We start from the raw sequence: 12,794 nt of genomic DNA, 5'->3' as shown, positions 1-12,794 counted from the left end.
ATATAAATGTGCATCCTTATGTTCCATCACCCTGAATCCTGGAGCTGGCTTTGATCTTGAACCAGTTTCCTAGTTGCTCTGCACTGTGGATCACGCATCGCATTCTTTCAAAACAGCTGAAAGGACACACTGTTCCAGGCTTCACACTGTCATTAATCTGATGTACTGCCAGAGAACATTCAATATAAAGCACCAGAAAAAGTGGGAGGTGGGTTGGTGTTATTAACCGAACATGCACCTAAAACTCTGCTCTGTTGAACTCAGCCCCATGTCTTGTGCAGTCACTGTGATACAACATGTCCCTGTGAGCAATGCAGTCACCTCTGTGCCCTTGCTTTCAATGTACAAACTATATTGCTTTCTGAGCTAACTGGTGAAATATTGAAGTGTGAATATTTAATTTGTTTGAAACACTGTCTTGGGAATAATATGCAGTCGTCAGAAAGTCTCTTGGTTATGTCTCCTTCCCACGCATTTGGTTTTATAGAGGCATTGTATAATAGAATGGCGAGTGCAGAAAGAGGCCTTTCAGCCAATCAACTCTGCACTGACCCTCGAAAGAGCAACCCATAATCCCGCAAGGCATTTTTACCAAACCTGTACATCCCTTGACACTACAGGGCATTCAAGGATGGCCAATCCACCTAACCTGCACATGTATGGACGGTGGGAGGAAGCAAGAGCACCCGGCAGAAACACAAGCAGACACAAGGAGAATGTGCAAACTCCATACAGCCAGTCACTCAAGAGAAACTGAGATCTGGCAGCATCTGTGGAGAGAAACCATGTTAACCATTTTGCTGATTGGATTTTCGTTCGTCCCTTCTCTCTCTCTCCTCTGCCTCTTTTCCACCTCCATACTCCCATTTCATTCTTGATATGTGATTTAATATTATGCCCTCTTGTTCTGCACTGACTGCCCAAAGGTAATCGTTTTACAACTTCACCCTCTGAGTGATTGGATTAAACCTATTATCCTAACTGTTTCCAAAATTTGACCCATTATTATCGTTTGAATCTTCGTGTCAATTCTTTGTAATGTGGGGTCAACACAAACCACAAAATGCAGTATTTCCAACAGGATCTGTCGTGGCTGTGTGTAGTGATTCATCACTTCATGTGCCAATATCCTATTAACCATTCTGATAGCTTTATTTCCCCATGCTGTAACTTTGTGATTTCTGTTCACAAACACCAACATCCCCTTGCTGCTCCATAGTTCCTAGTTTTTTGCCAAGTTTCATTTCTACTGCAACTATTTTGTATGGGAATGGCTTTGTTAACCATTGCTTATGTTAGGAAATGGGTATTACTTGTTCCCCTTTGCTAAGCCCCTCCTTTAATGATGTGGTTAACTGTGTAGTTACAAGCTCCTTGGGTGTCTCTGCTTTAGTCCACAGTTTGCTGTCGTGGTCTTTTAAGTTGCTACCTTCCTTTTTATCAGTTTAACATAAGATGCATAACATACTCATTCAAGCCCATTTTATAAATATGCTGCATTTGTTCCACATTGGCTGCTTGTTTTGTGTTCGCAGCTTTCCAGGTAAATGGAGTTAAAAGTGTAAATGAGAAAATTTCATTCCTGAGAGTAACACAGTAATTCAGGGGTTAGCACTGCAGCCTCGGCACCAGTGACCCAGTTTCAGTTTGAGTCTTGGGTGACTCTGTGGAGTTGGCATGTTCTCCTTGTGTCTGCATGGGTTTTCCTCGGGTGATCCAGTTTCTTATCGTAGTCCAAAGGTGTACAGGTTGGGTGGATTGGCTACACTAAATTGTCCTGTAGTGTCCTGGAATGTGCAAGTTATGTGGGTTAGCCATGGTAAATGTGAGGTTATGGGAGTAGGGTGGGGGGTGGAGCTGGATCTGGGTCAGGGTCAGTGCAGACTTGATGGGCTGAATGGCCCCTCTCCGTGCTGTTGGGATTTTGATTATCACAGTTATTCCGTGTGGCTAGCCAAGTATTTATTGCCCGCCTCGTCCCGTCCCATCCCTAATGACTCTGGGGAAGTTGGTGGTGAGAAACCTCTTGCCCTGCTGCTGTCCTTGGGATAAGGACACATTGTTGTTAAAGTCGCAGGATTTTGACTTGGTGACAGTAAAAGAACAGTAGTTTCAAGTTTCAGGAATGGTGTTTGGTTTGTTGGGGAATTTGCGAACACAATTCATCCGCTTATCTGAGCAAAGGTATACTGGCAATGGAGGCAGCCCAGAGGAATTTCCCTCAGTTGGTTCCAAGTCTCGAGTGATTTTTTTTCCTGTGAGGAGTAGGTTGGGCTGGTACTCATTGGAGTTTAGACGGACGAGAGGCAACTTTATAGAAACATTCAGAATTGTTAGGGGGAAATTGATGAGATTGGTCTGAGGCTCATCCACAAGAGGAAACAGTGTGTAATTTCAGAGTAAGGAATTACCCATTTAAATCGGATTAGGAGGACTTGTTTTTCCCCCTGCGTTTACTGAATCTGTGGAATTCCTTACCGTAGAGGACTGCAGAGGCTGGGTTAAGTGAATACAAGGTTAAGGTGCAGATTTTTAATGCTTAGGGGAATCAAGAGTATGGCAGGAAAGTTTTTAGTTGAGGAATACCAGATCAGCCATGATCTCCTTGAATGACAGAGCAGACTCGATGGGCTGAATGGCCTACTTCTCCTATATCTTCTGATCTGAGGGGTATTCCTATGCATGTGTTATCCTTGCCCTTCAAGGTGATAAAAGTCTTGAGCTGTCCTGATGAGTTGCTATACTGTTTCTTGTAGATGGTGTGCACTGCTGTGCTGTGCTTTGGTGGATAGCAGCTGAAGAAGCGACTGCTTTGTTCTGAATGATGTCAAGTTCCTGGATTTGGAGCTGCACTCGTACAGCAAATGGGCAATTTTTCTATCACACTCTTGACTTGTGCCTCTGGATGATCGACTGTCAGGAGATGAGTTGTTCTCTGCAGAAGTTCCAGCCTCTGACCTGCTCTTGTATGAACTGGGCAAAGAAAGAGCTTAAACTGGAAGTGTCAAATATATCTCAGTTAAACATCAGTGTAACAGTTAATGAATAATGCCTGGCCTGTTTATACACTTAGACTGAGCTGCGTCAATGTTACCTGAAAACCGAGGCTGTAGGTTTTGTGAATGACAGGTGCTGAAAAAAATACTCAGCTCTTTATTCCAAGAAAACTACAAGCGGTAAAATAGTTCACTTCGCATGGTGTAGGGTGGGGAGTCCTTGGGAATTGGATCATTTGATGATGTTTGTTGTTGATACCTGGGATCCCTCGTGTTCCATACTCAAGAAAAAGTTGAGGAACCGAGTCGCAAAAGTTAAACTTCAATCGATACAAAAATACAGTCTGACTGTGAACTCATTGCTGCTTGAGAGACCTTGTCTTGCACAGGTTGGCTGTGTTTTGTAACATCAAATTGAATGAATGTCATTCTGAGGATAACACTGTGCAACACATGCCAATGTTATGTATTTGCCTAGTCTTTTCAAGAAGCCTATTAATTAAAGTAATTTTGGTGTGATTTACATCTCTTTTGATTTGGTGCAAACTGCTTGACCCTTGTAAAACTGCAGGTTACCTATGTTCATGTTGAGGTATCTCCTTCTCTCCTAGATCATATAGATTTTGCTGCCAATCAGTGCGTTATCTTCTGATGGATGAAGACCCTAACACTGCAAAGCCTTGTTCCCATGGCGAGTCCTGCGGTCAGTCCTGACTCTTCCTCTTCCGATAACCTCAGTCCAGATGAGCTGGAACTTCTAGCAAAGTTGGAGGAGCAAAACAGGTGTGGATCAGCAGCAGCAGCAGCAGCACAACATGATGATACTGTCGTATGAGCTAGTTTAATACTGTCATTTAACCTGAACTCAAACTGTGCTAAATACTTGCTCAAGTATGTCGCTTGAGTCTTCATTTTAGTCAAGCTGTTGACTGGAAAGCATGGAATAAAGTGTGGTCTGATTGCTTTATGGAGGCCTGTATTTGGGGGTTCATTTCCTGGCCATGCTAGCTGCTTTGCTTGCTCTTGTGGTCAATACTATTTGCTTTGGTGCAGGATATTATGTGAAGTATCTTCCCTGTTTATAATTTTTGGCATGCTTCCTGGAAGCTGAACATGCCAGTAAAGGTGGTTGCCCCACGACATGCAGTCATGGCCTCTGCTATCACGTCATTCATGTGCCATTCATGTTATGGTTCACTAAGGAGCATGAATTGCTTTCCATCAATTTGAAACATTTAAAGTCACTTTCCAATAATGAAACATCAGGGACTTTAAGATAGAAAGCAAAAATAAAATGTGAATGTCTTCCATTGTTTTAAGGAAAATAATTGCTACTTTGCAGGAGAACTGGCTCATGTCAATAGCTTGCATGACAATTGGAGAATTGACAAGTGTGATCAGGCTATTTGACAGGTACTACAGCATTTTTCTGTTCAAGCACAGAAAATATAGGTGAGAAACATGAAGGCAGAGAGAGAGGTGTGGTTGCACTGGTGAAATTTATGCACGATTGGTTAATGTTAACAAATATTTTGATTAGAGGCTGCATAGAAGGTGGTATTTTTAGGAGATGGACGGAGAATTGATGGTCAGTGAGATATGCAGTGACATCCTCACATTTAGAACATAGGATTAAACCTGTGATGTACTTTTCTAATGTAAAATAAACTAACTTAACCTCCGCACCCCTCAACTCACTGCTATCCATGTGCATGTCCAGCAGTCGCTTAAATGTCCCCAATGACTTTGCTTCCTCACGGCTCTTAAACTCGATCCCCCTGTTAATGAAAGCCAAAACACCATATGCTTTCTTAACAAAATGAGCAGATGAGGAACCTGTTGTTCTATGCTCATGAAACCTGTTCCTCTACTCAACTGAGCATTTTATAGCACCAGAACACCTCTGTAGACAGACAGTGGAACAGGTTTTGAATGAGCTGCTTTTGTTTTTAAAGTATTTGAAATTAAAGTATCTATACCTAACCAAACATCAACAAAATTCTTTATTCTTCTGTGGAATGTGGGCACGAAGGTCAGTGAACTGACTGTCTCATGAGACAGAGGGCAGTTCAGAGCCTTCTAGGCCAAACTAGTAAGGTTACCAGATTCTATTCCAATCTTTATCATAACTGACGATGGACAATTGATGTAGTTCCAATTAAAGTAGAGTGATAGTCATACAGCACGTAAACAGACCTGTCGGTCCAACAAAGTCAGACAACTCTGACCTTAACGGGAAATCCAGATACCACCTCTGTGAGGCCATTAGCGATGCAAACAGGCAATACTGGACTAAGCTTGAGATTCAAACCGGCCACATGGATACCTGCTGTTTGTGGCAAAGCCTACACTGTATAACAGGCTACAAAGTGAGGCAGAACAGAATAGCGGACACAAATGCATTCCCTCCCTAATATGCTGAATGGATTTTATGGTCATTTTGAACTGAAGATCAGTGAAACAGTGTCATCTGTCCCAACAGCCTTTGAGGCACCTGTTCCTCAGTCAGATCAGCCTTTTTGTGAGTGAACCCACAGAAAGTGACTGGCCTGGATGGGGTTCGTGGCCTTGCATTCATATCTGCATGTACCAGCTGGCGAGGGTATATACTGACATCTTAACTTCTCAAAACTACAATCTGAAGTCCCCACCTGCTTCAACAAAACCACCTTCATTCCTGTAGCAAAGAAAATACTGCAGCTTGCCTTAACAATTACTGCCCAGTGGCTCTGACCTCCATTGTTACGAAGTGCTTAGAGAGCTTGGTCATGGCCCATATCAGTGCAGCTTCCCAACCTGCCCTGATCCCTTTCATTTTGCCTACTGTCGCAACAGGTCCATGACCGACACCGTCTCCATGGCCCACCACCTATCCCTGGAACATCTGGATAACAAGGATACCTAATTATTAACTACAGATCCTCCTTCAACACTCTACTTCCAACTAAATTAATCTCCAAGCTCAGTGACCTAGGTCTCTGCTCCAATCTATGCAACTGCATCTTCAACTTCCTGAGCTATGGGCAGTGATTAATGAGAATAGGCAACAGCAGCTCCTCCATGAGAATGCCCCACACAGCTGCATACTTAGTTCTTTACGATATACCCTGTACACTCATGACTCTGGCTGAATTCTGTCCTGACTTCATGTACAAGTTTGCTGGCAACATCATTGTTGGCCAAATCTCAAACAATCTCCCCTTCGATGTCGGCAAAATAAAGTACTGATCATTGACTTCAGGAAGCAAGGTGGAGCATACATCAGTGGAGCGTCCAGTTCCTAGCAGTGATGATCACCCACAATCTGTCCTGGTCCACCCACGTTGGTGCACTGGTCAAGAAACACAACAATGCCTCTAAGACCTCAGGAGGCTAAGGAAATTTGGCATGTCTGTAAAAACTCTTGCTTGTGCTCACCCCTAGGCCCTGGGGATGCAGTTCCTGAGTGCAGGAACAAAGTTGCCATGTTTCAGTTGTATTGAAGACTGGTAAGACAGCATCTGAGCATCGCGTGCCCCTTGTGGGAAAGATGTACTTTTCATTGAGTTGTTGGTACAGGGTGGGACAGTGCTCTCAGGAGAGTTGAGGCAGCTAGGGCCTGTATTCTGAGGAGTTTAGAAGAATGAGAGAATTTTAATAGTAGCTTAAATCCTTAAAGGGAACGACAGAGTAGATGTAGAAAGGCCGTGGGTCAGAGTTAGGCAGCTTTTTGAAACTGAATAAGCATTTCTTCAACCGCACTACTTCTCTACCCCCAGAGCTGTGGAGGCTTAGTCGCCGAATATGTTCGAGAGTGAGATTGTTGATTTTCACATATGGCAAACCTTTAAGTGCAGAAAAGTGTTCATTTGGAAGGTTACCACAATCTCATTGAATAGCAGCGTGGGCTTGAGGGGTTGACTTTATTGAGGGGCTGCTACTTAGTTCTATGTATGGTGTTGTGTGTTTCTGAGATGTTCTATACAAATGTCACAATTAAAGCAACCTATCTGTGTCATGACCCGAGATGATCCTGGGTGTGAATGGCCATCTGTCCATGTTGCTTACTGTTTTACAATTGATAAGTGAACACTCAGTACAAAAGATTGACTTTTAAAATTTAACTCCATTTAGATAATTTACCATTCTGTTCTTCTGCCCAAAATGTGTCACTTCACACTTATCCATATTAAACTCTATCCCTCAAATCTTGATCTATTTGACTAACCTAACTATATCTATTTGTAAATTTCTTCTTTCTTTTTATTGTAATTTACTTTCTGACCTATTTTAGTGACAGCTGCAAATTTGGTTTCAGTACATTCTGTACCTGCTTCCAAGTCATTAATATAGTTTGTAAATAGTAAGGCCTGAAGACTGAACTTTCTGGTACCCCTCTAGTTACAGTTTACCCATTTATCCCAAGGCTCTGCCTAGTGTAGGTTAGCCAATCCTCTATCCAACCCAACATGTTATCCCAACCCCACGTGATCTTAGCTTATGTATTAACCTTTTTGTTAACCTTAACAAAGACTAGATATAGTATATCTACAGGATCCCCATTATCCAGTTTGATGGGTCTTTGAAGAGCTCTTGCAAATTAGTCAAACGTGATTTACTCTTCATAAACCTATGCTGATTCCGATGGATTGTCTTTTAACTATCCTGTTACTGTCCCTTTACCAGTTAGTTTGTATTGTTGTCTTGTTTCTCCTTCCAAAGTGTGCTACTTTTGGGGAATAAGCAACAGTAAATTGAATAAAGTGGCCCTGGAGCCACTGCCACTGGCATTTAAGAAAATCTCACTGTTCTTGTGCCATTTGACACCCTGCCCCCGCGCTTTGTCTCTGCTCTTGCACTGTAGCCACTGTCTCCCTCCCATTCAGTTCCTTGCTCCTTCGTTCTTGGACATGGTAAGCGGTGGGAGCAGGATGGACAAGGTATTCGAGTGGGAAAGTTTTTTAAAAAAAAAAGACTGTGAAGGCCAGGTTCCAAATTAATTCAGGAGATGAGGAAACACAGATGGTGCCCTCCTGCTTTGATGCGGTGTCAGTGGCAATGCAACTGTGTGGGTGGTGTAGACAGTCACCTCCTTCAGCCACCACCCCCCAAAACCTTGGGTCTAACAATATAGTGCAATGCATCATAGTGGTGAGCCACGAAGGTTGAAATGGGTTGACTGAAGCCATGCACAGATTTTGTCTGGGGTATGTTTGAGTGGGTATGTCAGTAGGTGTCAATATTTATATCTCACATTATTGTGGTTTCCTTAATTGCTGTTAGAGAGTTACAACATTCTCATTGAAGGGAGTAACTGTTGAGACTGCTGTGCCTGGTTCTGTAGTGAGGTAATCATTGACACGTTCTCTATATTTTACCAAGCTCTCTTATCCCATCAAAAGTCCGGATTCCTACTACAAAAGTCTCTCTAACTTCCACTAGGTTGCTGGAGGCTGACAGTAAGTCATTACGATCTGTGAATGGATCGCGGCGGAACAGCAGCGGCTCCCTCGTATCGAGCTCGTCGGCTTCGAGCAACTTGAGCCACTTGGAGGAGGACACCTGGATCCTGTGGGGCCGTCTCATCAATGAGTGGGAAGACGTGCGTAAAAAGAAAGAGAAACTGCTGAGGGTGAGTTACACAGGGAGGCTGGCAGATGGTCTCCGATATTGGGCGGCACGGTGGCACAGTGGTTAGCACTGCTGCCTCACAGCGCCAGAGACCCGGGTTCAATTCCCACCTCAGGCGACTGATTGCCCGTAGTGTTAGGTAAGGGGTAAATGTAGGGGTATGGGTGGGTTTCGCTTCGGCGGGTCAGTGTGGACTTGTTGGGCCAAAGGGCCTGTTTCCACACTAAGTAATCTAATCTAATCTAATTGCATGGCCAATCAGCTAAAACGAGAGGCCTTGCTTGATGATCAAAGCTCAGTATTATCCAAGATAATGCAAGCCCTGATTGATTAGTCCACATTCAACATTCACTCCCTCAGTCACTGATGTTGAGTGACAGCAGTGTGTGACATTTACAAGATGCAGTCCAAGAGCTCAGCAAGATTCATCCCAACAAACACCTTAGAAATTCTCAACCTCTATCACCTACAAGAACAAGGGAACACTACCTGCTGCAAGCCACACACTATCATGACTTGGATATTTGTTATTCTTTCACAATTGCTGGGTCCAAATCCTGGAGCTCCCTCCCTAATAGCACTGTGGGTGCATTTGCAGCATATGGTCTTCAGCCCTTCAAGCAGAGCAGCTCACTGCATACACCTTGAAGGCAAACTGGGTGGGCAAGAAATGCTGATCGGGCCACTGACACATCTATCCCATGAACAAACTGAGAATAAACATGAGCATACAAACAATGAACAAAAGTAGGCCATGAAGCCCTTCAATCCTGCTCTACCCTTCAGTAAGGTCATTGCTGATCTGATTTTAACTGCAACTCTCATTCCTGCATAATACCACTTAGAATCGGTCATTTCCTTTCAGTCCTATCAAGCTTCCATTAGATTCTAAGTAATTATGGTTCATGTTTATGGCTTTCACACATTTGGGTTTTTATGTCATCCGGAAGAGCCTGCCAATAATTTTTAAAAATTCCTCCTATTGTGCTTAGGTCTGATTCCACCTCAACACAACTTCCAATTCAGGTGTGACTGTTCACAAAATTACAAATGTCAGTCTATTCCATCTCAGATTGAAACCTAGCTTGATAGATCACGTTTTGATTTGTTTTAGTTTTAACTAAGTGCTCCCTCATTGAAACATAAGCACAAACTGTTCTAGCTGTTGCTTTAATAATAAAATACCATTATTATTAAGCGAAATGAAAATAGATTAAACCAAGCTATCAATTGATTTAAAAAGGATCCAAGAGTTTTAACACACAGTTAAAGTATAATCCCATTGATCCCAGAACACACCTTGTAGAAATTGAAAAGAAAAATGATGTCTTTAGTATAGTGCCTAAGGCACGTGCCTGGTACAAAAACGGCACTTGTATCAGACTCTGCCTTTTAATACCACTGTAGGTTTAAGTCGTGACTTCAACATAGACTGGAGCTGCAGATTGTTTCTTCCTGGAACTGCTACAGACCAGAGTTTATACAAAACCTGCTTTATCTAACCTCCTTTTAGGGTTTTGTGATAACAACTCTGGTCACTCACTAGCTTTTAAGGTAATCTATATTTCTTTTCACTGTAACTTTCCCTTTCTCAGGAGCACTGGTTTGCACAACCATCGTCACTAAAAAGTTTTTGCAGAACTGCACAAAATTCAAAGTAAAACTAAAATGAAATCTCTGAGTATTGAGTGTTTCCATTAAGTTTAAAAACATCTGAGTTAAACTGGAGTTCAGTTATCTTGTTCACTCATAAAACCTACTCATGTACATCCAAAAAAAATTAACTCCAAAGCTAGACTTCAAAAACTTTTTTCTAAAAGCAGTTACCATGGCGACAAAAATACTTACTGACATCAGACACACAGAAGGAAAGACTTTGCATTCCTTTTTGGTTTAGTTGGTACTTACAGTAAGCATGGTCTTTGTTTGAGTGAAAAACGTGTTCTCTGTTTAAGCAAAGAACCTGAGAATATTTAATTTGCTGGTAAAATTAATCTGACAAACAATTGTCAGATTGGTATCCAAAATCCTGAGGCAGTTCTTGAGCTGAGCACTTAAATACATCCCCTCAATGAATGGGAAGAAATGGCATCTAATAGATGAAGGTATACTAATCATGGGCGGCACAGTGGTTATAGCACTGCTGCCTCACAGCGCCAGAGACCTGGGTTCAATTCCAGCCTGAGGCGACTGTCTGTGTGGAGTTTGCACATTCTCCCCATGTCTGCGTGGGTTTCATCTGGGTGCTCCGGTTTCCTCCCACAGTCCAAAAATGTGCAGGTTAGGTGAATTGGCCATGCTAAATTGCCTGTAGTATTGGTGAAGGGGTAAATGTAGGGGAATGGGTCTGGGTGGGTTGCGCTTTGGCGGGTTAGTGTGGACTTGTCGGGCCAAAGGGCCCATTTCCACACTGTAAGTAATCTAATCTAATGTGCTAATTCCTGATGTGTGTTCCTTAATATCAGGCTAAGATGGAAGTCCACTACTTACTGCATGGATGGGAATCTGTAACTCTTTTTTTTTCGAACTTTTTTTAAAATCCAGATATCCATCTCCTCTTATACTTGGATGTGAATGTGACATACTGATAATATCATTGGTTAGCAATCCCTGATGCTCTGGGAATGTGGGTTCAAATCCCATTATGGCAGCTGGGGGAATTTAAATTGAATAAATGAAAAGCTAGTCTCAGTAATGAAACCATTTGGTTCACCAGTGTCTCTATGGGAAGACAATCTGATTGACTTTGGCAGGGAGTCGGGTTGGGGCAAAGTATGGGGAAATTGCTTCATTTAACAATGAATGTAGCAAGTTAACCAGAAAGAGAAAAAAGAAATCCCTTTTAAACAGGATATCTGGGAATCTGACAACTGTGTTCCAGTGCAGACAATGGTTTGCCTTCACTTTTTGTTTGTGAGAGGAATTCTGAATTTGTGGATAACCATTAGGATGAGCATCAGAGAAGGGAATTATTTTTTTGTAAGATTTTCATATAAGGCTGGAATTCTCGACTCTGTCAGCCTTAGCACACTACCTGCAGTACAGTAGTAGTTGGCATCTATTTACCAATGTGCATTAGTCAGTTCACAGCTTTTAATCATCATCATCCTGGCACACATTACCCGTTCCTGCAGTTTACCCAAACAGTTTTGGTCTTACAGGGAGAGAGATTGACGCCTTTACTCTCTGAAGTTGAGACGAATGAGAGGTGATCTAATTGAGGGATATAGGATGTTAAAGGGAATTGACAGCTCCTCTTACAGACCAATCCAGAACAGAGGTTCTAATTTTAGGATAAGTGGTAGCAAATTGCAAACATAGATGAGAAATTACTTTCTCCAAGCATTATGAATCAGTGGAATTCACTATCCCACATTGTGCAATGTCAGAAAACATTGAATAAGTTTAAGGAGGTGGTAAACAGATTTTCAATTAGCAGTGGGATGATGGGTTATGGAGAGCAGGTAGGAAAGTGGAGATCAGCCATGATCATATCCAAGAGCAGAGCAGGTTCAGGCTCAATTGCCCACCTCTACTCCTAGTTCTGATGTTTTTAACTGTGATGCTCAATGTGGTGGTTTTGCTGATTTTTCTTGGTGTCTGAATGACCTAGTTACCTTGACCAGGAGCAACAGGGCTTTTACAGCACGTGAACTACTAGCCCAGTGCAAGTTAGCCTTTTCAGATAGCAGAAGAAAAGTTTGAATAAGAGGATGAAAAAAAAAATCTTGTTTCTTTTCAGGAGCTGATACGAAAAGGAATTCCCCATCATTTCCGGGGAATTGTCTGGCAATTGCTCTGCAACGCGACTGATATGCCAGTGAAAAATCAGTATTCCGAACTGCTGAAGATGACCTCTCCCTGTGAGAAGTTAATCCGGAGAGACATTGCACGGACTTACCCAGAGCATGACTTCTTTAAAGGACAGGACAGTCTTGGACAGGAGGTGCTCTTCAATGTGATGAAGGTGAGAGATGAGACTTCATTCCAACTCAACACCTGATTGCTTCTCTTCAAATGTTCTCCTCTTTCCCTTGCTGAAGATTTGTTAACGCCGATCTAGATTATCCCAAATCTCTTCTGGTCAGTGTCCTACCTTTTCATATTCCATAACCCTGAACTGATCTAATGCTCTGCCCATATCCAGATCTACACAGAGTTTTACTTCAGTTGACTTGTTCCAAGAGT

At 42.5% G+C, this 12,794-nt stretch overlaps 1 protein-coding gene across 9 annotated transcripts in view; it reads left to right on the top strand.

The window, feature by feature from the left end:
• LOC122552164 (EVI5-like protein) overlaps positions 1-12,794 on the top strand; it is a 264,526-nt gene that overhangs the window by 65,150 nt on the left and 186,582 nt on the right. For all 9 annotated transcript variants that reach the window (XM_043694689.1, XM_043694685.1, XM_043694688.1 and 6 more), the window contains 3 exons: positions 3,608-3,779; positions 8,418-8,607; positions 12,349-12,573. In XM_043694689.1, the coding sequence (XP_043550624.1) occupies positions 3,652-3,779; positions 8,418-8,607; positions 12,349-12,573 (543 nt within the window). In that variant the 5' untranslated portion in view covers positions 3,608-3,651. The remainder of the gene's footprint in view (positions 1-3,607; positions 3,780-8,417; positions 8,608-12,348; positions 12,574-12,794) is intronic.

This window comes from Chiloscyllium plagiosum, chromosome 8 (assembly GCF_004010195.1).
Source record: "Chiloscyllium plagiosum isolate BGI_BamShark_2017 chromosome 8, ASM401019v2, whole genome shotgun sequence".
Lineage (NCBI taxonomy): Eukaryota > Metazoa > Chordata > Chondrichthyes > Orectolobiformes > Hemiscylliidae > Chiloscyllium > Chiloscyllium plagiosum.
Note: the sequence above shows the minus strand (reverse complement) of the source record. Positions and strands in the feature narration are given on the sequence as shown.